The sequence below is a fragment of the Dipodomys merriami genome, unplaced genomic scaffold (assembly GCF_024711535.1).
Source record: "Dipodomys merriami isolate MVZ:Mamm:240054 unplaced genomic scaffold, mDipMer1.0.p SCAF_2, whole genome shotgun sequence".
Lineage (NCBI taxonomy): Eukaryota > Metazoa > Chordata > Mammalia > Rodentia > Heteromyidae > Dipodomys > Dipodomys merriami.
Window position 1 is genome coordinate 68,452,650 of NW_027203381.1, and position 24,592 is coordinate 68,477,241.

Here is a 24,592-nt window from a genome sequence, read left to right on the forward strand (position 1 = left end):
CACTATGCAGAAGGCTATACAAGTAGAAGGGTATTCAAGTTTATATGGGAGGCAGTTATTTGTCCAACGTCCACTTAGGAACCCATTATAGCATAGGAAGCTGATGATCTTCCATTAAAAGGCATGAGTTTGCTGGGTGCCAGTGGCTCATGCCTGTAATCCTAGCTAATAAGGAGGCTGAGATCTGAGGATCATGGTTCAAAGACAGCCCAGGCAGGAAAGTCTGTGAGATTCTTACTTCCAATAAACCACTCAGAAAACCGGAAGTGGTGCTGTGGCTCAAGTGGTAGAGTGCTAGCCTGAGCTTAGGGATAGCATCCAGATCCAGAGTTCAACCCCCAGAACTGAACAAAAAAAAAGCATGAGCTCAATGCGAATTTACTAATAATGGAGATGGGCAACTGTCCACATTTTAAAGGGAATTAGTTTTAACATGTGTCTTTTACTCTGATAAGAATTATGCTTGAGAAAGAAGTCAGTGTTGGTACCACCTAAACAGGGTAGACTGGATTCTTGATATAGAGAAAATGGTACTAATAGCAGGGACTATTTAGCTTAATGTTCTGTCTTAGATCTATCATTCTTCAACAAGGATTCCCTCATGGGTTCAATCAACTTCTTCCTGATAGAAAACTCCCAGCACCTTTGAGAATTTTTTAAAGTTCTGACAAATCATGTTAAGTAAGAACTTCCTGCATGTCTATAATTTTTATCTACTGGGTATAGCTCTGTCCCCTAGATATACAAAATAAGCCTTTTTTGAAGATTAAAACCAAACTCCCAGGAGTCCTCTCTTCCCCCTCAAAATGGTCCTGGAGTAAAGGATGTTTCATATACTTGACTGCTCCAGTTAGTCTCTTCTTTCCTGATCTTTGTTTGTCTAGATCTCTTTTAAAGTGTTCTACCAGGATATGCTACTGGGCTCTCTCATAGCCATCTGACCACTATAGTCACTTCCATCATTTTTGACACTTTCTCTTCTTGCAGTTTAAACTGGCATAGCCTTCCTTTCTCTTTATTGTGAGTGTGTGCATGTGCAGGAACTGAGGCTTCAACTCAGGACCTTGTACTCTCATGTGTTTTGGCCATACCTCCACTTCCAGCTTTTGGCTGGTTAGAGATAAGAATCTCAAAGATTGGCATAGCCTTTTTTTTTTTTTTTTAAGCATTACATCCTTTCTTTTTAAGGATGCAGTAGAATCTGACAGGGCCTGGACATCTTAACAGAAGACAAGCTAGGGGCCTGGACATAGGGAGAAGACAAAGAAAGAGATGTGAAACTACATAGGCAGCTGGGATAGAAAGTTGGTTGGGAAGTTTGGAACTGTGAGACAATACTGAGATCAGATCTTTGGCATCTCAATCAAAGAATGGGAGATTTGAGACTTTTCCCTGTGATTTGAAAGCCTGGAGCTGCAAAGTTGTATAAATAAACTTTAACTACTTCCTGTAGAAGTAGTTTCTTTTATTCGTGTGTGTGTGTGTGTGTGTGTGTGTGTGTGTGTGTGTGTGTATGCATGTATATAGATTTTTTTTTTTATGCAGAGGTTGGTAAAGTAATCAGATCCTCTATTGGACCCTAATGCATTTAGCTACAAAAATAAGAAAACTCTAAGAAAATAAAGTTATTTGAAAAAAAACAAATGTCATTGTATGTTGTGAAATGGTAGTCATCCTCCAAGATGGCAATTAATGATTCTTACCTTCTCATATTCACATCCTTGAATATTTCCCTATGGGAGATGTTTAGGTCATGAGAGTAGAGCCCTTGTGAGATTGTTGCCCTTATAAAAGAGGTCTAAAGAAGCTTGTTTGCTTTTCTATATAAAGATGCAAGAAAGTAACAGAGATCTGCTGGGCTATTGATCTGTCTAAACTTGACTTTTCCTTTTTTTTTTTTTTTTTTGGTAAGTTGTGGGGCTTGAACTCTGGGATCGGGTGCTGTACCTGCGCTCTTCAGCTCAAGGCAGGTGCTCTACGGCTTGGGCCACAGCGATACTTCTGCTTTTCTAGTGGTTTTTTATTGGACATAAGAGTCTCACGGACTTTCCGCGATCCTCAGATCTCAGTCTCCTGAGTAGCTAGGATTACAGGTGTGAGCCACCGGTGCCCAGCTTAAACTTGACTTTTCAAACTTTGACTTTCTAAACTTCTAGAACTGTGAGTGATAAATCTCTTCTTTGTAGTTATAGTAGCTGAAATGAACCAAGACATAGTGTTACTTCTGAGAATAGGACATGAAAGATATTGTGGTGTCATCTTTGTCCTCTTGGATCACTTGTTCTGGGAGAAAGAAACTCAGCCCTATAGAAGGTCTTCCTGATGAGAAACGAAGTCACTCATCAATGTCAAGCATTGGCCATGTGGATGAACCATGTTGAAAGAGCTTCCCTTCATCATACATAAGCTTTTCCAGGACTATAACCCTCATAGACAACTTGGATATAACTTTATAAGATCCTGAGCCAGAACCACCTAACTATTCTACTCCTGATTTCATGGTCCACAGAATGTTGCTTTTTAAGTCACTCAACTATTATGTTTTAAGCTCCTAAACTTTTTTTTTTTGGGTCCAGTCATGGGGCCTGAACTCTGGGCCTGGGCGCTGTCCCTTAGCTTTTATCTCAAGGCTAACGCTCTACCACTTGAGCCACAGCTCCACTTCTGGCTTTTTTCTTTTTGCTTATGTGGTGCTCAGGAATCAAACCCAGGACCTCATGCATGCAAGGCAAGCGCTCTACCACTGAGCCACCTTCCCAGCCCCAAGCTCCTAAACTCTTAAGAAATTTGTCATACACCTACAAATACCTAATATAGATGGACAGAAATGGAGAACAAATAGAAAAGCCCTTCATACTAGGCTTGGAACCAATCCTAGTTACTAAGGGCAGAATACTGGTTTCAATCTTGTTTTTAGATATTATTGACAACCAAATAAGGTTTTCACAGTGGATGACAAGGGTACATATCTCCCTTTTTCTTCTTTTTCTTTTGTTGGTTGTAGGGCTTGAACTCTGGGCTTGGGCACTGTCCCTGCACTCTTCAAGGCGAGAACTCTACCGCTTGAGCCACAGAGCCATTTCTGGTTTTCTAGTGGTTTATTGGAGATAAGTGTCTCACAGACTTTCTTACCAGGTTGGCTTTGAATGTTGATCCTCAGATCTCAGCCTAGGATTACAGGCCTGAGTGAGCCTCTGACTCCTGGCTCCTCTTTTTTTCTTCTCCACGGGACAATTAAGACAACACTGATGATTCATGGGAAAAGCTCACTGGCCTTAGTCTATGAGCTATGAGGCTTTGGGTACTGGGAGAGCAGAGCTTGGATCTTATTTATTTCTATCCCAAATGCCTAGCAAGTGACTTCCCTCCCTCCAGAATTCTAAAGAAATTCTATTCTCAAAATGGCTCTTTTTTTTTAACCATTCCATTGGCAGTTCACCAATTTAAGACCTAATGATAATATAATGAACGTATGCTATCAAACATTTTCACTATTAATAACCCCTTTAAGGAGTCCACCCCATTGGACTCTGCTGTCCATTTCTTCTAGTAATGTTGCTTTAACTGTTGCTCAAGATCCTAGCACGTTTGATCTAGCAAGGTAAAAACAAAAATCAAAAAACAAAACAAAGCAAAACAAAAAACCCTCTGCTGCCAGTATCCAAAAACACCGCTATCAAGTTGTCCACAATCATAGTGGAAAGAGCCCTGGGCTGGGAGAGTTGTCATTGAGTAGCTTATAGGGCCTTGAGGAAGTTCTTTTCACTTAATGGATCTCAGTTTCTTCCAACTAACTATGGATCTAAGTGAGCTCTTAAATTTTGGGATTCTTAAAAATTAGTATTGTGAAATGGAATCCAAAAGTGAAACTAGGGGTTAGCTTAACTCTTGAATGGCTTTTATGGGTACCGCCCAAGGTTCCTCGGATTTCCCTCCATCATTGATTGGATCCAGCGGCACTGAAATGCTGTCAGATGTACTGGAAGGTTTTGACAAATGCTATCCAGGGTTTCCGGTTGTGTCATTAACTCTGGATGACCTTGGGCCAATTTTTCCTCCTGGACCTCACAGCAGGGAAGGGAGATCCTTATCTTTCAGAAGTTGGGAGAGCTGGGCAGTGACTTGGAGGGCTTTCCAAGATTCCCCCACTGCCCCGTTGGGAGTGAGTCACTGTTAACTAGCTAGGCTCTAACTTGCAGGAGTTTTTAACCACCTGGGCGCAGGGAGGGCTATAGGCGGCTCAGTTTCCAGAAGGAGACTACAGGTGAGTTCTTAAAGGGGCCGCCAGAACTTGAGTAAGCCCTGAGATGACTGGCCCGGTAAAAAAGTGTAGGGTAACGAACGAACGAACAACTGAATGAACAAACCATCTCTCCCCACCCTGAACCACAGTGGTATTTGGTATTAACCACTAAGACTTAAAAATCCTCTGAAATCCTCAAACTTTTATCAGATTACCCTCCCTGTTTTACATTCTCTCGCTTAATTCCTCAAACCTTTCACTCAGAGGCGAAGGGTAACAGCAAAAACATGAAGTACAACATAGAGCTCTTCCCCACCCCCAGTTTGTATTCTCCCCCCCAAGTCCCGCCCTCCTCCGCCCCCAAACGTGGGTGGCGCAATTAATGTTGCAAGCCCGCTTTTCCCCTTTGGGGACCCATCCCGGGGGACGCCAGACGATCGTTCCAGCCTTGAAATCTGGAGGCAGCACGTGGTCAGTGGGGTTAAGTCTCGGGTCGGGTGTAGGTGAGGCCACGTCCCTCTTCCCGCACCCCGACCCGGCGGGGCGGGGCGCACTCCGAGCTCCGGGCCGCCGCGTGCGGTGGGCTCTGGGCGTCGTGACGGCGGGCTGTCCCGAAGCCACTCCGGACCACCTGTAGAGTCTGTGTCAACTCCTTTGTTTCCGGAGCCACTCGGACAGCCGCGCCTTTCAACCAGGCGCTTCCCCGGGCACAGCCCACCAGTCCCCCTCGCAGCTCCCCAACCCGCTTCGCGTCCCCCTCCCCTGTGTAGCTCAAAGGTAGCGGCGCCGCGAGCCCGGGGCTCGGTGCGAGCCGCCTCCTCACTTCTGATTGGCTGAGAGCGCGGAGAAGGCAGTCACGTGGGAGCGCGGCAATCCAGCTCGGGGCCGCCATCTTGGCGGAAAGTTTGGGGGGAGAGCGGCTGGGGGCGCGGAAAGAGGCGAGGTTCCGGGGGTGGGGCGGCCCAGAGGCGAGTGGGCGAGCGGGCGAGCGAGTTTGCGGGCCGCGTCCCAAGGTGCCGGGAGAGGCCGTAGGGGTGCGGCCGCCGAAGGGAGCTCCTCCCCTCCCGTCCCCTCACCCCCTCTGCCGAGCTCCTCTGGCCCGGGGCGGGGCGGGGTACGTGGAACGGGGCCGGGCGGGGGAACTGCTCCGACTCCGGCCGCAGCGCACCCTGCGTCCGCCGCTCGCGGGAACTTGGTGGCGGCGCCGCAGGTGTGGGGGGCCCGCGGAGGTGTGCATGTGGGGCGCGAGGGCGTCGCGGAGAGCGGCCGCTGTTCTGTCCGGCCCCCGCTGGCGGAGCCGAGCTCGGAGAGAGGCAAGCGAGGGGAGGGGGGCCCGAGCGGAGCGGGGCGGGGGCACCAGCCGGGAGATCCCCCGCCGCGCGCCCCGGTGGCGGCGGCGGCTGGCGTGGGGGGGGGCCCGAGGGTCGGAGCGCCTTCCCCCCTAGGAGTGGGTGGGGGTGTGGTTGCTTAGCTTCTTGGCTGAGAGGCACCTATGTGGGGAGGAGGAAGCCTTGGAGGGGGACCCCACCTCGGGAGGGAAGCGTTTCTAGGTGGGCTGGCCCTGCGGAGGGGATAAGGCTCTTCCTCTGACTTGGGGAAACTTTGGAATGTGGGCATTTCTGATAAGGCTGGAAGTTTTTCCACTCTTAGGAAAATGCTAATTTAACTTGAATCCCTGATCTTTTGTGTCTGTGTGTTTTAAAGGTGTGTGCCCGCTTCCTGATTCTGGAGAAAAATGCCGGTCCGGAAGCAAGGTGAGAATTTATTTCGGGACTCTCTTGGGAATGTCACTTGCTTTCCCCCATGACAGTTTTGTGATTGGCTTTTTTAAAAAAAAATATTGGTGTAACGAAAGAAACAATCGTGTAACGAAAGAAACAATCGTGTACTACCTTTATTGCTTAGGGATTCTATCCTCACATTTCAGAAGAAGGAAACCCCTTACACGTTTGTTAAACTTACTTTACAGTGTCTCTTCAGTGATTAGAGAAGCTGTTAACTGTCCCACCCTGTCCTTTAAAAAAAAAACCTCTGAATTGGTGTTTTAGTAATTAATTTTATCATTCTTAAACCTTACTGTGTGGGCAACTGTGAGATACTAAGAACTAATGTTTTGAAACACTTAGAATTTGGATTATATTGACAAATTGTGAATGAACTGCCTTTGTTGTCTACCAAATAATCTGAAACTAAATTTCAAATACTTTGATTAGGTAGACTTTTACTGTTGTAAAGTACTAGTGTACATGATTACAAACTGCTGACTTTCTTAGTTGTTTTTTTCCCTGGTGTGATAAATGTTTAAAATTTTTCTTGCTCATCCTAGGGAATTTGTTTACATGAACTATTGATTTAGGGGATTTGAGGAACTGTTTAGATGTTTTGTAGAACCATTTGTGCTTATATGTGATTTCTTGTAAAAAATTTATATGTACATTTAGATACATATATAATAATATTAAACTTTTTCTTTTAGATACCCAGAGAGCATTGCACCTGTTGGAAGATTATCGCTCAAAACTAAGTCAAACTGAAGATAGACAACTCAGAAGTTCCATTGAACGAGTTATTAACATATTTCAAAGCAACCTCTTTCAGGCTTTAATAGGTGGGAATTACAATTTTGTGGCTATTATGTGTCAACTAGGCTTAATGCTTCTCTAAATTCAGTGATTTTAAACTTAAGAGAGTAATGTATTTGGCGATATATGATGCATTCAGTGAACATTTTCAGTGAGTTGTGGTTTTCATAGATCAGTAGTAATACCCTTTCTGAAAATAGCCAATAACAAAAAACTTAGGATTATTTCAGTGATTTTTGAGAGCAGTGTTTTGTATATTAGAATTAACTACTAAAACATGGTGAAGTTGTAGAAATATTTCAGGACCCAAAAGGTGATGACTGAATTACTATTGTCTTGTTTCTGTATTTGACTTGTATTTTTCTTAGAGTCCTTGAAAATGTTTGAGGCTTCTACTGAATTTGTGGAGTTTGTGAAGTTTAGACCTGTAAAATTAGGTATTGTTTGTTAACATTATTTCACAAACAACTTTATACACTTGTTACCTGTAACTTAAATTTGAGGGAAGTGCATTGTTTTAAAGGAAAATTGGATAGATGAATGGTCATCTGTTCTGAATTCAGTTTTTGGCATGTCAAATCATTTATTTTAGGTCATTATGTTAACTATATAATGGGAGTAGTGAAATGAAACCATGAGTTTTTATGCCTTTTCCCCCCTAGAAGCTAAAGTAGTAAGGCAAAATCTTCTGTTTTGTACATAATCCCCAATATATATTGCAAGCTGATTTATTTCTTTCCTCACATATCTCAGAAAATGTTTTCTTTGTATTTTGGGACAACCTCATTCTATAGTATTTTGTACATAAACCCCAAAATACAGTTCAAGGTGACTTGTCTCTGGTCCCTCACGTATCTCTCAGAAAGTCTTATCTTTGTGCTTTAAGACAGCCTCATTCTATAGCCTAGGCTGGCCTCCAGCTTGTTAATCTTCCTGCCTTAGCCTCTCAAATGTTGGTATTATAGGTAGGTGCCACCACACCTGGCTAAGATCTCTCTCTTTTACATCTTTCCCTTGTTTATGAAACAGTGTCACAGTGTACTTTAAGCCCATAAATTTAGAAACTAGTCCATGTGTCTATAGTATATACTGAAAAATCATGCATTCATTCAGTTTTTTCTATAGTATTTGAGAGTGTTCTGTGCTGGCACTTGTGACTATTGGATTAAAAGGTCTTGATCACCTGCATTATTATTATTATTATTTTTTTGGGTCCGGTCATGGGGCTTGAACTCTGGACCTGGGCGCTGTCCCTCAGCTCTTCAGCTCAAGGCTAGCACTCTACCACTTGAGCCACAGCACCATTTCTGGCCTTTTTTTTCTGTTTGCTTATGTGGTGCTGAAGAATTGAACCCAGGGCCTCATGCATGCAAGGCAAGCACTCTACCACTGAGCCACCTTCCCAGCCCATCACCTGAATTATTTGAAAGTCATTAGGTGTTTAAGTTATTGACTTCCATACTTTAGAAATCATTTGTTTAAATTAAATTATCTTGTTATATTTGTTTGGAATATTTTTGTACTTGTGTCAGCATTGCTTATTTGTTGATCTTTTAAAAATTGAATTTGTATTGACTTTTCATGTGTTTGGAAAAGAAGTTTATATGGGTTTGTAGGAGTTTTTGTGTTATAGATTGATTTACCTCTGGGCTCTAGTTGATATGCTATATAAATTAGATTCCTTTATCTTGGGTTGTATTTAGAGGGGCAAACATGAAAGTATGTCTGTTCTAATATACTAATTTTTAAGTATTCTATTCTATTTTATTTTATTTTTATGTTTTGGTCGGTCATGGGACTTGAACTCTGGGCTTGGGCACTGTCCCTGCATTCTTCAGCTCAAGGCGAGTGCTCTATCGCTTAAGCCACAGTGCCACTTCTGGTTTTCTAGTGGTTTTGTTGGAGATAAGAGTTTCATGGACTTTCCTGGCCGGGCTGGCTTTGAACCGTGATCCTCAGATCTCAGCCTCCTGAGTAGCTAGGATTACAGGCGTGAGCCACCGGCGCCCAGCTTATTTTTAAGTATTTTAATGTGTTTATAAAGTTGAGAGGCATCTTCTAAGTGAATATATACTTTGTGTGTGTACGCGTGAGTGTGTGTGCATGCGTGCACACACACCAGTACCAGGGCTTGAACTCAGGGCCTCTTCCTTTCTCACAGGTGGTACTTTACCACTTGAGCAACACCCCTAGTCAAGCATTTTACTCTTTAATTGAAGATGGAGTCTTGAGGACTTTGTTGCCCAGGCTGACTTCAAACTTTGATCCTCCAGGTCTCAGTCCCTTTTGTAGGTAGGATTTATCGACACGAGCCACCAGTACCCCTGGCATATGTCTTTTTTGTTGATTTTTAAAATTAGCTTACATTAGTTGTACAAAAGGAGGCTTGTGTTGTACATGTTGTGCATTTTAATAAGACTATCTCTTACCTTCCATTCCCCTGACCCTCATATGTTTTATTGTTGGATTTTTTTTTTTGTTGTTTAGCCAGAGTCTCACCATTTAGCTCATGCTGACCCTAAACTCAAGATTCTCCTGCCCCAATTTCCCAAGTGTTAGGAATACAGGCAGAAGTCACCATGTCTGATGGGTGTATCATTTTGAATTGGCGTGCTTTTTTGAACTCAAGGAAATATGAAATAATGGTGCAATTTATAATTGGTAATAATTTTTGATTTAGGAGAATGCAGAAATTATTCCAATTCTTATACTTAGTGGTATCCTTAAATATTGTCTCATTTAAAAATTATTGAAAGTGGTACTTTTTTCTTTTCTTTTTTTGTTAGCTTTATGAATTTCAGCTAAGGTGTTTCTTTAAAGCTGAATATTTATAGTAATTATGTCTTAAAATTTGTTTATGAGCTTCACATTTGTTCCCAAAATGTTCTAGTAATTATTTATTTTTTGGTTGATAATAAGGCTTGAACTCTGGTCTTAGGTACTGTCTCTGAGCTCTTCAGCTCAAGGGTAGCACTCTACCACTTGAGCCACAGCACACTTCTGGTTTTCTGGTGGTTAACTGGAATAGGCTCATGGATTTTCCTGCCTGGGCTGGCTTTGAACCATGATCCTCAGATCTCAGCCTTTGAGTAGCTAGCATTATAGGCGTGAGCCACCTGCTCCCTGCTTAGTAATTTTTTTAAAAAAATGGGAGAGATAAGTCTTTTTATTTTATTCTCTGAGTTTAGTAATAGTAGTTTGAGATATCTTATTGGAGATAAGAGTTTCATGGATTTTCTTTGAACCGCAATCCTCAAATCTCAGCCTCCCAAGTAGCTAGGATTACAGGCGTGAGCTGCCAGCGCCCGGCCCAATTTTTGTACTTGTATTTGAACATGTTGTGAATTAAGTAGATTGGATATGATGTTATTACAGTCAGAACTCAGGTATTCTAATCCACAGTGGTTTCAGGCATTTCCTGATTTTAAAGGTGTCTAGGATTCAAAGTGACCTTGTTAGTCCTTAGAGATTTCATACAAGTTTATATCCCTGCAGTTACTTCTTGTGGAATCAGAAAACACATCTGTTTTACTTGTGTACAGGATTCTGTGCAGGTATCTTTACTAGGTGGGATTTCATCTCTTGGGTATACTTATACATATTTTGCTTCTTGTTATTTGAAATAACTCTCTATTTTAATAACAACCTGCTGACTTGTACCCAGCTTCTACAACTGGAGAATCAAATATTCATCTTACTGTAACTAGGGTTAAGGACAAAATACACAGAATAACACTCATTAGGATGGCGATCCTAAAACTGAAAACAAGGATCTAGAGAAATTGGAACCCTAATACATTGCTGGTAAAAATAGTTTGAGCAAGGAAAAGATAACAGGACATGGATTAGACTGTTAGCTAAAACTTTTTGCAATTGAAAGTAAGTTTATTAACTTTCCACTTGTGGTTTTTGATTTAATTAAATTGAGTTATTCATTTATTAATAGTTTTGCTTATTATATCTCTGCAAAAGTTTTGATTATGCTGGCTCTGGCTGAATTATCTTTAGAAACTGAGAATCAGCTATAAAAAATCCATAAATATTTCTTCTAAGCATATTCTTGCTTTGTCTTTTATGACATTATATTGAAAGTTCTGATTTAATATAAAGTCTTTTGTTTTGAGCTTGTCAGATGTTTGCTTATGAATAGTTTAGATTTTGTAGCATAGTTTAAATTGGGGAGGTCACTTACCTAGCCAGTCAGGGTCCTAGGTACAAACCATAGTACAACAAAACAAATAGATTTTATATTCTAGGTTAGGAATTTATATATCCAGATGTATACAATGTCATCTTCCTTGGTAATATTAATTTTGATTACCCAGTTATGTATTTCTCTTTAGTCATTTTCCCCTTTGGGAGAGACATTTTAGCACCATATACATATCTTTAACAAATTTTCACTTAGAATCTATTGATGATTCTAGCTTGAAGTGGTAAAGCAGGTTTTCATTTATTTCATTATTTATTTTTTGGTCTTTGGGCTTGAATTCAAAGTCTGGGTGCTGAGCTTTTGTTCAAATCTAGTTCTCTACCACTCAAGCCACAGCTCCTCTTCTGGCTTTTTTGGTGATAGATTGAAGATAAAGAGTCTTTCAGACTTTCCTGTCTGAGATGGCTTCAAACTGTGAGCCTCAGCTCTGTCTCCTTCAAAACATGATCCTCAGCTCAGTCTCCTGAGTAGCTAGGATTGCAAGTATTAGCCACTCATGCCTGGTTTGAAGCAGTTCTTTACTGTGGTTGTTGAAGTTACAGTTTGCTAACAACACCACCACCGTTCTTGTACATTTCTCACTTGGTTTTTTTTTTTTTTTTTTTACTGTGATAAAGCCCACTAGAGTCTGTCTGTCTGGAAATGAAATACTTCTTTTTTTTTTTTAATGGTTTGTCATTTTTTTTAAAACTATGCTAACGATTCTGGTGCTCAGATTGTCTCAGATTTAGCCAGTGGAGTTCCTCTGAACATTTTATTACATCTTGACTTAACAAGATGTTCCAGGTTCATCTTGTACTTACTTTCTGTCCAAACCCAGGAATCAGCCATTTCACATTCTGGTTTTTTAATATATGTACATTGTTTTAAGGAGTGTTAATGGGAATACTATGTGACTGGTGAGTCAAAGAATGTCTGGAGTGTTTAAATAAATTATTTTGTACACTGATCTGACATCTAATCCCTGCTTATAGTTTGTGAAATATACATTGTAATACTTAAGTTTTATAGGCTATTCTTTTCTCTTTAGAAATAAAAAATGGCTTTATATATATATATATATATGTATACATATTAGTTTAGAAGGAAACAGTATCTGTCCTTGAGTAGATTTAAGTGTTAGGATGTATTTTGGTGTATAAAATCATTGTATGTACTTTTTTTTTTTTTTGGTCCGGTTGTGGGGCCTGAACTCTGGGCCTGGGCGCTGTCCCTCAGCTCTTCAGCTCAAGGCTAGCGCTCTACCACTTGAGCCCCAGTACCAATTCCAGCTTTTTAATTTTCTGCTTATGTGGTGCTGAGGAATCGAACCCAGGGCCTCATGCATGCAAGGCAAGCGCTCTACTACTGAGTCACCTTCCCAGCCCCATTGTATGTATTTTTGTTGTTGTTGGTGGTGGTGGTGGTGGTGGTCGTGGGGCTTGAACTCTAGGCCTGGGCACTGTCCCTCAGCTCTTCAGCTCAAGGCGAGTGCTCTACTGCTTGAGCCACAGCGCCATTTCCGGTTTTCTAGTGGTTTATTGGAGATAAGAGTCTCACAGACTTTCCTGCCCAGGCTGGCTTTGAACTACGATCCTCAGATCTCAGCCTCCTGAGTAGCTAGGATTACAGGCGTGAGCCACCTGTGCCCGGTTGTATGTACTTTTAATCTATGAACTGATACAGTTTTCCCCTCTGAAATAGCAGGGTTCTATCTTGAACTCTCTAGTTGCTTTTCCTGTAGTCCTCCAAAATGAAATTATTCTGAAAGTTATTTATGTTCCATATAATCATTTAAGGCCAGATAACTATAGTTTATATTTAGTATGAAGTAACTACTCTTCTAGAATGTTACTCTCTTTATATGTACACATTTTCATCTTAGAAACTTGCTTCATTAGTAAAATATGAGAATTCATGTTCAAAATCAGTGTGTAAGATGAAAAATCACAACTGATTAAAGTTTCTGGAAAATTTGTATTTTTTTTTGAGTGTGTATGTGCCGGACTTGGGACTTGAACTTAAGGCCTAGCTACTCTCCCTGAGCTTTTCTGCTAAAGGCTGGTGCTTTTCCCACTTCCAGAGAGAGAGAGAGAGAGAGAGAGAGAGAGAGAGAGAGAGAGAGAGAGAGAGGAGAGGGAGAGAGAGAGGAGAGGGAGAGAGAGAGGAGAGAGAGAGAGAGAGAGAGAGAGAGAGAGAGAGAGAGAGAGAGAGAGAGAGAGAGAGAGAATATTTAAGTGGAGATGAGAGTCTCAAGGACTTTCCTGCCTAATTTGGCTTTGAACCACAATCCTCAAATCTCATTTTTCCCACTTCCAGAGAGAGAGAGAGAGAGAGAGAGAGAGAGAGAGAGAGAGAGAGAGAGAGAGAGAGAGAGAGAGAGAGAGAGAGAGAATATTTAAGTGGAGATGAGAGTCTCAAGGACTTTCCTGCCTAATTTGGCTTTGAACCACAATCCTCAAATCTCAGCCTCAGTAGCTAGTATTATGAGGCACTAGTGAGAGAGAGAGAGAGAGAGAGAGAGAGAGAGAGAGAGAGAGAGAGAGAGAGAGAATATTTAAGTGGAGATGAGAGTCTCAAGGACTTTCCTGCCTAATTTGGCTTTGAACCACAATCCTCAAATCTCAGCCTCAGTAGCTAGTATTATGAGGCACTAGTGCCCTGATACCTGAAGGTTTTTTTGTGTTTGTTGTTGTTGTTTGTTTTCCTAATGGAAAGGAATAATTCTTTCACTTTATTCATTGAGCACCAGAGAAAGTAGTTAGCTTGTGTTTAAGTGACCTCTTGTGCTAAAAACACATAACCAAAGAATCATATTTTGCCTAGTGAGATACAGCAAGAAGCTCACATGCTAAGAAGTGCGTGTAAACCAAGACTGCTTGAGGGAGTAGTCTTTTGTCTTGTTTTTAATTTGTGACATTTATTGGGTAGATTGACAAGTACAGCCCAGTAGTACAATCCATGAAGTTATTATAATCTAGCCCCAAGATTATAGAAACATTTTTAAAATCAATGCAAGACTTTTAAAAAACATTTAATTCTTTTTATCTATTTGGGAGATATTTTGATAACATGAAATTGCTAATTTTTAAAACATAATTTTGTTATGTTCCCCCTTTTTTAGTTCATTTCTATAAATATTTCATATGATCAGATGTACATAGGCATTTTGCCTTTCTATTGCCCCTATTCATTTCAGCTATGAATAGACATTTTTCCAGTCATTTTAGATTTATAGAAAAATTGTTGTACAGTTGTCATATTCTCATGCCTTTTCTTCTCCTGTTAATATCTTACATTAATGTGGTAGATTTGTTAAAAATAACAAGCCATTTATTGTCAACACCTAAGGTTCCGAGTTTACATTTGGATTTACTCTGGACATAAAAATGTGTTTTGATGTATGCATTTATTATTGTGATATACAGAATAGTTTCATTGCCTTATAAAGCATTTGTGTTTTACCTGTTCACCCCCTCCCACTACTGATCTTTTTGCTGCCTTTTTTCTTATAAAATTAGGCTTTTTCTAAAAAATCTTATAGTGGGAATCATAAGTATGTATCCCTTTTAGATTGGCTTCTTTCACTTGGCAATGTACATTAAGGTTCCATGTATTTTCATGTCTTGATAGCTCATATCCTTTTATTGCTGAGTAGTACTCCATGAATAAATTTGTTTATCTGCTTATCAAAGAACATCTTGATTGGATCCAAGCTTTATCAGTTGTGTATATATCTGCTGTAAACATTTTTTGGTCGGATTTTTTGTGGCTTTAAGTTTAAACTCATTTTGATAAATACCAGGGAGAGTATAATTGTTGGACAATATGGATGAATTTATGCGTTTTGTTTTTGTTGCCTGTCTGGGGCTTGAACTCAGAGCCTGAGTACTGCCCCTGAGCTTCTTTGCTCAAGGCTAGAGCTCTGCCACTAGAGCCACAGCTCCAATTCTAGCTTGTTGGTATTTAATTGGAGATAAGTCTCATGGGCTTTTCTGCCCAGCTGGCTTAAACCCACCATCCCTGGATCTTAGCTTCCTGAGTAGCTAAGATTATAGGCCAGAGCCATTGGTGCCAGACTGAATGTTTTGCTTTTTAAGAAACATTCCAAACTCTTCCAAAGTCTCTGTGCCATTTTGCATGCCCATCAGCAATGTTCCACATCTTCACCAGCATTTGGTGATGTCAGTGCTTTGGATGTGAAGTATGTGAATAGGTGTTTGGTGCTATGTAGTTTTCTCCCTTCTGTTTTCTCTACAGTTTTTGATGAAATAGTATGAGAGATTTAGGTATTGTTTTGTTGTAGTAGTTATAGTTTGTTTTTCATAGTGTAGGTGTGTATAAGGATGCTAACCCCTGTTATTGAGACACATGAATTGTTTTTTTAATTTTTTATTATCTTTAAGTAGTTGTACAAAGAAGTTCTCATTCTACAAAACAGTATATGAATACAAAGTGTCTGATAACATTTGTCACCCATTGCTCCTAACCCACCCCTTCTCTCACTTTTCTTTTTTTCTCTTTTTTAATTGAGATTAGGTAATTACATAAATTTCACAGTATTGTGGAATAGTTTCAAACAAACTTTAACTTCACAATGTAAATTGTCATTATCATGGTCTACAAAGTTTGTGAATTCTATGAGTTTTGACAATACAATTATTTCTTCCATATCAGGTGATACTTAAATTTCTTTGCTTTTGTTTAGTGTAAGCTGTTCCCTCTTTCCCTCTCATTCCTCCCTTCCCATCGCTGCCTTTGGGTTGCTTAGTTCATTTTCATCTCTGTCCAGTGCAGATGATGGGCCCCTCTGTTGTATGTTTACATGAATTGTTTTTATAAACCAATGTACAGAAAAAAAATCTCTATCAAAGAGGTTAATTTAATTTTTTTCCCTTAGTGGTACAATTCTCTCCCATTCAGACACCTCTAGATGACCCCTATCTTTTTCCACTGTAATAATTTTCAAATTTTTTTTGACACTTAAAGAAATCTAAAATGAATACATACTTAAGTTTCTGTAACATCTTAAACTATAGTCATTAAAAGTTTTAAAAATTAATGTTTTTAGTTTTTCTTTTGTACTATTGGGGATCAAAGTCAAGGATTTATATATGCCCAGTAAGCATTCTACCATTGAGCTACCACCCAGCCTCTTTTTAGGTATCTATCTTACTCTATCTAATCTATCTGCCCAGTAAGCATTCTACCATTAAGCTACCACCCAGCCTCTTTTTAGGTATCTATCTACTCTATCTAATCTATCTATTCTCCATCCATCCATCATGAGATTTGAAATCAGGACCTTACAGCACATGCTAGGTAGGTGTTCTACTGCTAAGCCACACCACTAGCCCTTTTTTGTTCTGGTTTGTTTTATTAAAATAAGGTTTTTCTTTCTGCCTGGGCTTGTGCCTTGACTATGATCTGCCTATTCTAGGCATTCCATCATAACTATAAGATTACAGATACATGCCATCTTGCCTAATTAGTAAGAATGGGTTTCATGAAGTTTCCTGCCTATGTATGATTCTGCTAATCTTAACCACTCAAGTAGTTAGGATTATAGGCATATGCCTTCGGCACCCAGCTTTGTATTTAGGTTAGATGTGTTGTTGGTGTGTGTGTGTGTGTGTGTGTGTGTGTGTGTGTGTGTGTGTGTGTGTGTGTGTGTGTGTGTGTGTGTGTGTGTGTGTGTGTGTGTGTGTGTGTGTGTGTGTGTGTGTGTGTGTTAGGTTAGATGTGTTGTTGTTGGTGTGTGTGTGTGTGTGTCTTTTTTTGATACTGAGGACCAAATACAAGGTGTTACACGTGGTAAGCAAGTAATTTGCTCTACTGAGCTATGTCCCACCCCATTTTTTTTTTTTTTTTGGTGCCAGTTCTGGGACTTGAACTCAAGAGCCTTGTACTCTAGTTTAGCTTTTTCACTTACTGGCTTTCTACCACTTGAGCCATGCCTCCAGTTCCAGTATTTAGCTTTTGTGAGCTAAAAAACCTTAGGTATTAGTTATTTTTTCCCCTTAATTTCTTCAGTTTTCCAAATATAACATTCCAAGTATAACATTCCAATATAACAAAAATGACATATGTCATTTCACCTTTTAGCTCTTAAAAAAAAAAACTTATTCACTAACTTATTCACTCCAGTAGTCTTTATTGGTCCAACACCTTAATTGTAGAGGGTAATTGATTTCCTTGTTTTCAGAGTTCTTTTGAGAGTAACTTCAATTTTATCTGACTTTGGCATTTTAGATTTTTAGGAAATGTGAGAGATTTGGTAGTATATTTGGATTTACCATTTACTTTTATCTTCTATTTAACTTCTGTTCGATTGATAAATTCTGTTTTATTTTAGAATGTCAGTAATTCTGAATTACTTTAGAACTCAAAGTATTCTCCTCAGTAAAGACAGTGGTAAAAGTACTTAATTTCAGAATGTCATTTTGTAGAAATACTTAACCTTATTACAGTGGCAATCTTAACTTTTTCTTTTGCTGAATCTTTGTATTTCTCATCATCAATACAATTTTTTTCTGACAAGTGAAATGTAGATTAACTATAAAGTACAAGGACTGTTGCTAACTTGGAAAAAATAAAACAAGTATTTTTGAGATGATGGTGGCTCATACTTGTAGTCCTAGATATTATAGAAGCAAAGATCAGCTCAAGGCCATCCTGGGCAAAATGTTCATGATATCCCATTTCAGCCAATAAAATCTTGAACACAATAGTGCCTATCATCCAAGCTACATGGGGAGCATGTAGGAGGATCTGACCCAAGCCAGCTAGCCCCCACAAAATGTGAGACCCTACTAAAACAATAACGAGCATAAAAAGCATTGGGGTGACTCGAATACCTGCTTGGCATGTGCAAAGCCTTGAGTTCAAACCTTTTTTTTTTTTTTGTCGGTCGTGGGGCTTGAACTCTGGGCCTGGGCGCTGTCCCTCAGCTCTTCAGCTCAAGGCGAGCGCTCTACCACTTGAGCTACAGCGCCACTTCCGGTTTTCTGGTGGTTTATTGGAGATAGGAGTCTCACGGTCTCTCCTGCCCGGGCTGGCTTTGAACCGCGATCCTCAGATCTCAGCCTCCTGAGTAGCTAGGATTACAGGCGTGAGCCACCAGCGCCCCGCTTGAGTTCAAACCTTAATACACATCCCTCCTCCTCTTCCTCACGGCAAGAACAAGAAGTGTATGTGCATTCTTCCATAGGTTATCTTTTTTAGATTAGATGTTTCTTTGAAAAAAAAATCTCAGCTGACATAACTGAAGTAATGTGATGGAGGGTTTCTGAAGAAGTGTTACTATATTGCTTATCACTTTATTCTGGTAGTGTCCTAAAAATAAAGAAATGTAGACAATGTGGACAAATGAAATAAAGTGCATAAGCTGTAGAATGTTTAGAATGTCAAGAATGGATATAGGTCAAGATTAATTAAGATGGGAATTATCTGATGATAAAGGTTACCTGACTTCAGTAAGATTTCTGATAGCTAAGTATTTAGAAACCTATGTATTAAATCCTATGTATTTTACTCATTTATGAGCTCACCTAGACTCATGGTCAGCTTATTTTTTTTATTATAGTAATACATAAATAACCCTAGCCCTAACACTAACAAGTATATATGACAAAATTTACCATCTTATCCTTTTTTAGTTGTATAGGTCAGTGGCATTAAATACACTTATTGGGCAACCACCACCATTATCCATTTTCAAAACTTTTTCATCAATTTATAATTAATGGATACCTTAATTAAAATTAATGATGCCTTAAAATTAATTTCCATTAATACCTTAATGGAAATTCTCCATTTCCTCATTCTGCCCCAGCTTCTTGTGACTACTACTTTCTATCTCATAAATTTAACTTTTCTTAATACCTTATCTATATGGAAGAATATAATATTCTTTTATTTCAGGCTTATTTATTTCACATAGAATAGTATTTTCAAGGTTTAATCGTATTAAAATTTCTTTTTAAGGATAATATTTCATTATATGCAAATACCACATTTTATTCATTTTTGAAGGGCACTCGAATTGTTTTTACCTTTTGGCTATTATGAATAATGCTACTGTAACAAATGGTAAACAAATCTATTTTTTAGTCTTTGTTTAGTTTTTTTTTCCTTCCTGTTGTGCTGGTCCTGGGCACAATCACTGGACTCTTTTTTTCTCAAGGCCAGTGCTGCCACTTGAACCACAGTTCCATTTCTGGCTTTTTGGTGGTTAATTGTTAAGTGTACTTTCCTGCCTAGGCTGGCTTCAAACTGCAATCCTCATATCTCAGCCTTCTGAATAGCGAGGATTATAGGCATAAGCCATCAGTGCCCATATTTATATATGTATGTATACACATATATAGCCAAAAGTGGAATTGCTGGACCACAGGTCCAATGTTTCCCAAGAAATCACTCTCTGACTAGTCATTTTGCATTTTTGCTGGTAATCCATGAGGACTCCAATATGTCTTGTTACTTTCTGTTTTCTTTGATTCTTTTATGATAGCCATTCTATTTGGTTTATTTTGTCTTAACCCTAGTATAGTTGGATGGATATTTGATTTTCCAGTTATTGATGGAATAGAGGAATTAGCGGTAAGGCACTTCAGTTAGAAGCAAAGAGGTAGTGAATTTAAAAAGGAAATTCTCATATGGACACTTCATTGTTTATACTATCTGCTAAGTCAGTCTAGCTTTCTGTTGTCCTATATAGAATGACTATTCTGGGCACATGTGACTATTAAATTGGTATAAATTTATAAATTGAGTTCCTCATGTGCATATACTCATTACATTTCATATACCCAGTACTCAAATGAAACTTGGATTGGGCAGCTAGAAAGCATTTTTTTTTTTTTTTTTTTGGTCGGTCATGGGGCTTGAACTCTGGGCCTGGGCACTGTCCCTTAGCTCTTTAGCTCAAGGCGAGCACTCTACCACTTGAGCTACAGCGCCACTTCCGGTTTTCTGGTGGTTTATTGGAGATAGGAGTCTCACGGTCTCTTCTGCCTGGGCTGGCTTTGAACCATGATCCTCAGATCTCAGCCTCCTGAGTAGCTAGGATTACAGGCGTGAGCCACCAGCACCCGGCTGAAAGCATTTTTTAATCATTGGGAAGTTTTGGTTTTTTTGTCAGCACAGGTATAGACTTTCATTTGAAATGTTTAGGATAATTTAGCAGTGCTTTTGCTAGTTAATTACAAACTAAAAACGTACAGGAATTTGAGGTTTGAAACTTGACTTAAAATACTTATAAATGTAAGACATTTTTTCATGAGTAATGTCTACTTGATGTATATATATATATATGATAACTGTTCACTCATTTCATGTTCTTGGGAGAATAATACTATAGGAATACATGCATGTGTTGTAGATGGATCTATAAAATGTACTTGTATATGTAAATCTACATGTATAAAATACATGTTCTAATATTTAAATATACCCACACTAACATACTACTTATACAAAAAATACAAATGTTTCCTAGTATTTTCTGGCAGATAGTCCATATTCATATTTCCCTAATTGTTATCACAGTATCTTTTATATTCTGCCCAGTCTTACTCACATTGCCGAAGACTCAGACATTGTTGTTGGTTGCCATATATTTACTTCTTTAATACACATCCATCCTTACTTTGAAATAATTTCTTTTCCCTTTTATGGCATTGACTTCTTTTTTTGTTTTTGGTGTAGTACCAGGGCTTGAACTTAGCCTTATACTCTCACTTGATTTTCTGGCTCATGGCTGCACTCTTAGCACTTGAGTCACACGCCACAAGTCACCAATTTTCTGGTTGGAGATGGAGTCCTACAGACTTTTCTGTCTGAGCTGGCTTTGAACTGTGATCTTTCAGATGTTGGCCTCTTTAGTAGCTAGTATTACAGGTTTGAGCCATTGACTTCTGGCATTATGACATTGATTCTCTAAAGAGATGAGGCCAGTTGTCATAGGGTATTCTCTTCTGGACTTTTATTTCCTGCCTTGCTTTGTTGTCATTTAACATATTCCTGTATTCTATTTCCTGTGAAGTAGAAATTGGTTCTAAAGACTTGATTTAGGATGGAGTTAACTTTTGGTAAGAATAATTCATAGGTGATACTTAGGTTTTTGAAGTTTCAGTTTTTTTATGATGGGTGAATGTCAGTTTTAGGCAGTGCTTCCTGGTTTATAAAGTGCTTTCACGTACAGTTTTCCCTGGCAGTATTATTATTATTAATTTTTTAAATGGTTATTATAAAGGTAATGTACAAAGAGTTTGCCGTTTCATAAGTCAGCAATGTCTTACAAATGACTTACATTTCTTCTTGAACAACGCTACCTCTTCCCTTTCTTCTTTCCCAGTTTTTCCCTCCAGTCCCCACCCACAAGTTTGTATGGTTCATTTTCAACATAGTATCTACTGGCACTGTGCATTTATTCATTTTTTTGTCCCTCTTTTTCTTTTTTCTTTTCTCTCTCTTTCTCTCTTTCTCTCTTTCTCTCTTTCTTTTTCTTTCTTTTGCCAGTTTGTGGGGCCTGCACTCTGGGTCTGGGAGCTGTCCCTCAGCTCTTCAGCTCAAGGCTAGCACTCTACCACTTGAGCCACCTTCCCAGCCCCTTCAGGCTTTTTCTGCTTATGTGGTGCTGAGGAATCGAACCAGGGCATCATGCATGCAAGGCAAACACTCTACCACTGAGCCACCTTCCCAGCCCCCCTCCATTTCTTTTTCTTCTTTTTGCCCCTCTCCAAACCAGACAGAAAGAAAAATCCTCCTTTTAAATTTTTATTTATGGGGTTGGGAAGATGGCTCAGTGGTAGAGCGCTTGCCTTGCATGCATGAGGCCCTGGGTTCGATTCCTCAGCACCATATAAACAAAAATAAAAAAAAGCCGGAAGTGGCGCTGTGGCTCAAGTGGTAGAGTGCTAACGTTGAGCTGAAGAGCTGAGGGATAGTGCCAAGACCTAGAGTTCAGGTCCCATGAATGGACCCCAAAAATAAATAAATAAATTTTTATTTATTTTTTATTGTTATAAAGGTGATATATAGAGGTGTTAGTTACATAAGTTCAGGTAATGAATACATTTCTTTTTGAGCAGTGTTGCCCCTTCCTTCCTGCTGGCCAAGGTTTTCCCTCCTGTCTCCCCCCACAAATTGTATAGTTCATTTTCAACATAATGTCTAGTGAGTATGACCGCTGCATTTGTTCACCTTTTGTCTCTCCATTTCTGTGCCCCCCTTTACCTTCTCAAAGACAGATAACTGAACAAATAAGACAAAAAAAAAAACCTCGTTTCCATTTCCTGGAGTTCATTTCGATAAATAATATTTTTTACGATCACGGCTGGGAAGGTGGCTCAGTGGTAGAGCGCTTGTCTTGCATGCCTGAGGCCCTGGGTTCGATTCCTCAGCACCACATATGCAAAAAGAAAAAAGCTGGAAGTGGCGCTGTGGCTCAAGTGGTAGAATGCTAGCCTTGAGCTGAAGAGCTGAGGGAAAGTGCCCAGGCCCAGAGTTCAGGCACCACGACCGGACCAAAAACAAAAATAATATTTTTTACGATCAGATGCACATAGGCATTGCGCCTTTGTGTTCCTCCCCTAAGAGTATCCTCCTTTAGTCTCACTATTTGTTAGTCCTGTGTAATTTATTATGTCTCAGTATTTTTAGATCTGGCTTCTCCATATGAGAGAAAATATGCACTGTTTGTTTCTCGTATGTTTGTAAGGCATTTGGGCTGTTTACATAAATTGGCTGTTATGAATAGTGCAGCAGTGAACATTGATGTGCAAGCATCTTTATGGTATCCTGGCTTATGATGATGCCCAGGGGTGGTATGGCTAGGTCATAGGAAAGATCTATGTCTAGTTTTTTGAGGAACCTCCAGATTGCTCTCCAGAGTGGTTGTATTAGTTTATATTTCCACCAACAGTGTGATAAGGTTAATTTTTCCCCACATCCCCACCAGCATTTGTTGTTCAAATTCTTGATTTGGCTAAGGTAACTGGGGTGAGATAGGATCTCAGAGTTGTTTTGAATTGCATTTTCTTTATGGCAAAGCATGTTAAACATTTCCTCATGGGTTTCTTTGCCATTCTTACCTCTTCTGAGAATTTTCTCCTTAGGTCTTTTTCTCATTTAGTGATTGGTTTATTAGCTTTGGGAAGGGTTAATTTCTTGATCTGTGTATTTTTGATTCTTAGGCCTTTGTTGGATATATTACTGGTGAAGATCTACTCTCAGGCTTTTGACTGTCTTTCTAGTTTAGTAACTTATGTCCTTTGCTGTGCAGAAACATATTTTGATGGAATCCCATTTGTCAAGTCTCTCTCCTGTCTGCTGTGCCCCTGGGTCTCTTCAGAAAGTTTCTGCTTATGCCTCTAAGTCCTAGTGTTTTTCCTACTCCTTGTTGCAGAAATTTCAAAGTTTCACATCTGATATTGAGGTCTTTGATCCACTTCGATTTGATAGTAAGACATGGTGACAAACAGGGATCCACTATTAGTTGGCTGCATATGGATGCCCAATTATTGAAGAGACTATCTTTTTTCTACCATATGTCTTTGGCTCACTTATCAAATAGCAGATAACTGTAGTTACCTGGTTTTATTTCTGGGTCTTCTAGTCTGTTCCATTGATCTTTGGGTCTACTTTTGTGCCAGTACCAAGCTGATATTATATCTCTGTAGTAGAGCTTGAGTTCTGGGATTGTGATGCCACCAGCACTGCTTTTTTTCTTTTTTCTTTGCCTACAATTACTTTGGCTATTTGAGGTCTTTTGTTGTTATATGAAGTTTTAGATTGTTTTCTCTGTCTAAATAAAGAATGTCATGGGGATTTGGATGAGGATTGCATTGAATTTTTAGATCAATTCATTCTACCTTTCCATGAACATGGAAGGTCTTTCCATTCTAGGTTACATTTATTTCTACCCCTCCTCCCCTTTTTTGAGGTTATTGCAAATGGAGTTTTTTTTCCTTGATTTCCCTCTCTGATTGTACTTTGTTGGTATAAAGAAAGGCTACTGACTTGTGTTTTTTGTTGTTGTTGTTTTTTGTCGATGGTGGAGCTTGAACTCTGGGCTTGAGGCTGTCCTACAGCTCTTCAGCTCAAGGCTAGCACTCTACTACTTGAGCTATAGCACCACTTCCGCTTTTTGGTAGTTTATTGGAGAGAAGAGTTTCACAGACTTTCCTGCCTGGGGTGGCTTTGAACTGCAATCCTCAGATCTCAGCCTCCTGAGTAGCTAGGAGTATAGGCTTGAGCCACTGGCGGCCGGCTGTGGGTTAAATTTATCTCCTGCTACTTCATCTGGTAGTATTCCAGTAAGGCTGGTTGATATTATGTCCAAACATTAGTTTCTAATTTGCCCTTGATTTGGAAAGTTCTATAATTCTGCTTATTAAAACTGAAAAGGGAATTACTTTATCCTACTTTTCTGTGAGGTTTTTTTAAAATGATAATAGTGTTATCCAAATAGAAACTAGAAGTAAAAATTATTCTGTCTAAAAATTAGTTATAGTGCATGATTCTACACAGGATAGTTCCTCACCCTTGCTGTTAAATAATTCTCTCTTAAAA

General features: G+C 39.5%; 1 protein-coding gene across 15 annotated transcripts in view; it reads left to right on the top strand.

Moving 5' to 3' along the window:
• The first annotated feature begins 4,681 nt into the window (after positions 1-4,681).
• The window catches only part of Dlg1 (discs large MAGUK scaffold protein 1), a 209,356-nt gene continuing 189,445 nt past the window's right edge, over positions 4,682-24,592 (top strand). For 5 of the 15 annotated variants that reach the window (XM_070029900.1, XM_070029901.1, XM_070029902.1 and 2 more), the window contains exons 1-3: positions 5,355-5,556; positions 5,948-5,997; positions 6,720-6,851. In XM_070029900.1, coding sequence (XP_069886001.1) covers positions 5,979-5,997; positions 6,720-6,851 — 151 coding nt within the window. In that variant the 5' untranslated portion in view covers positions 5,355-5,556; positions 5,948-5,978. Of the gene's footprint in view, positions 4,715-5,351; positions 5,557-5,947; positions 5,998-6,719; positions 6,852-24,592 lie in introns of those variants that run through there. The other 10 variants (XM_070029894.1, XM_070029895.1, XM_070029896.1 and 7 more) reach the window with 5 other exon arrangements.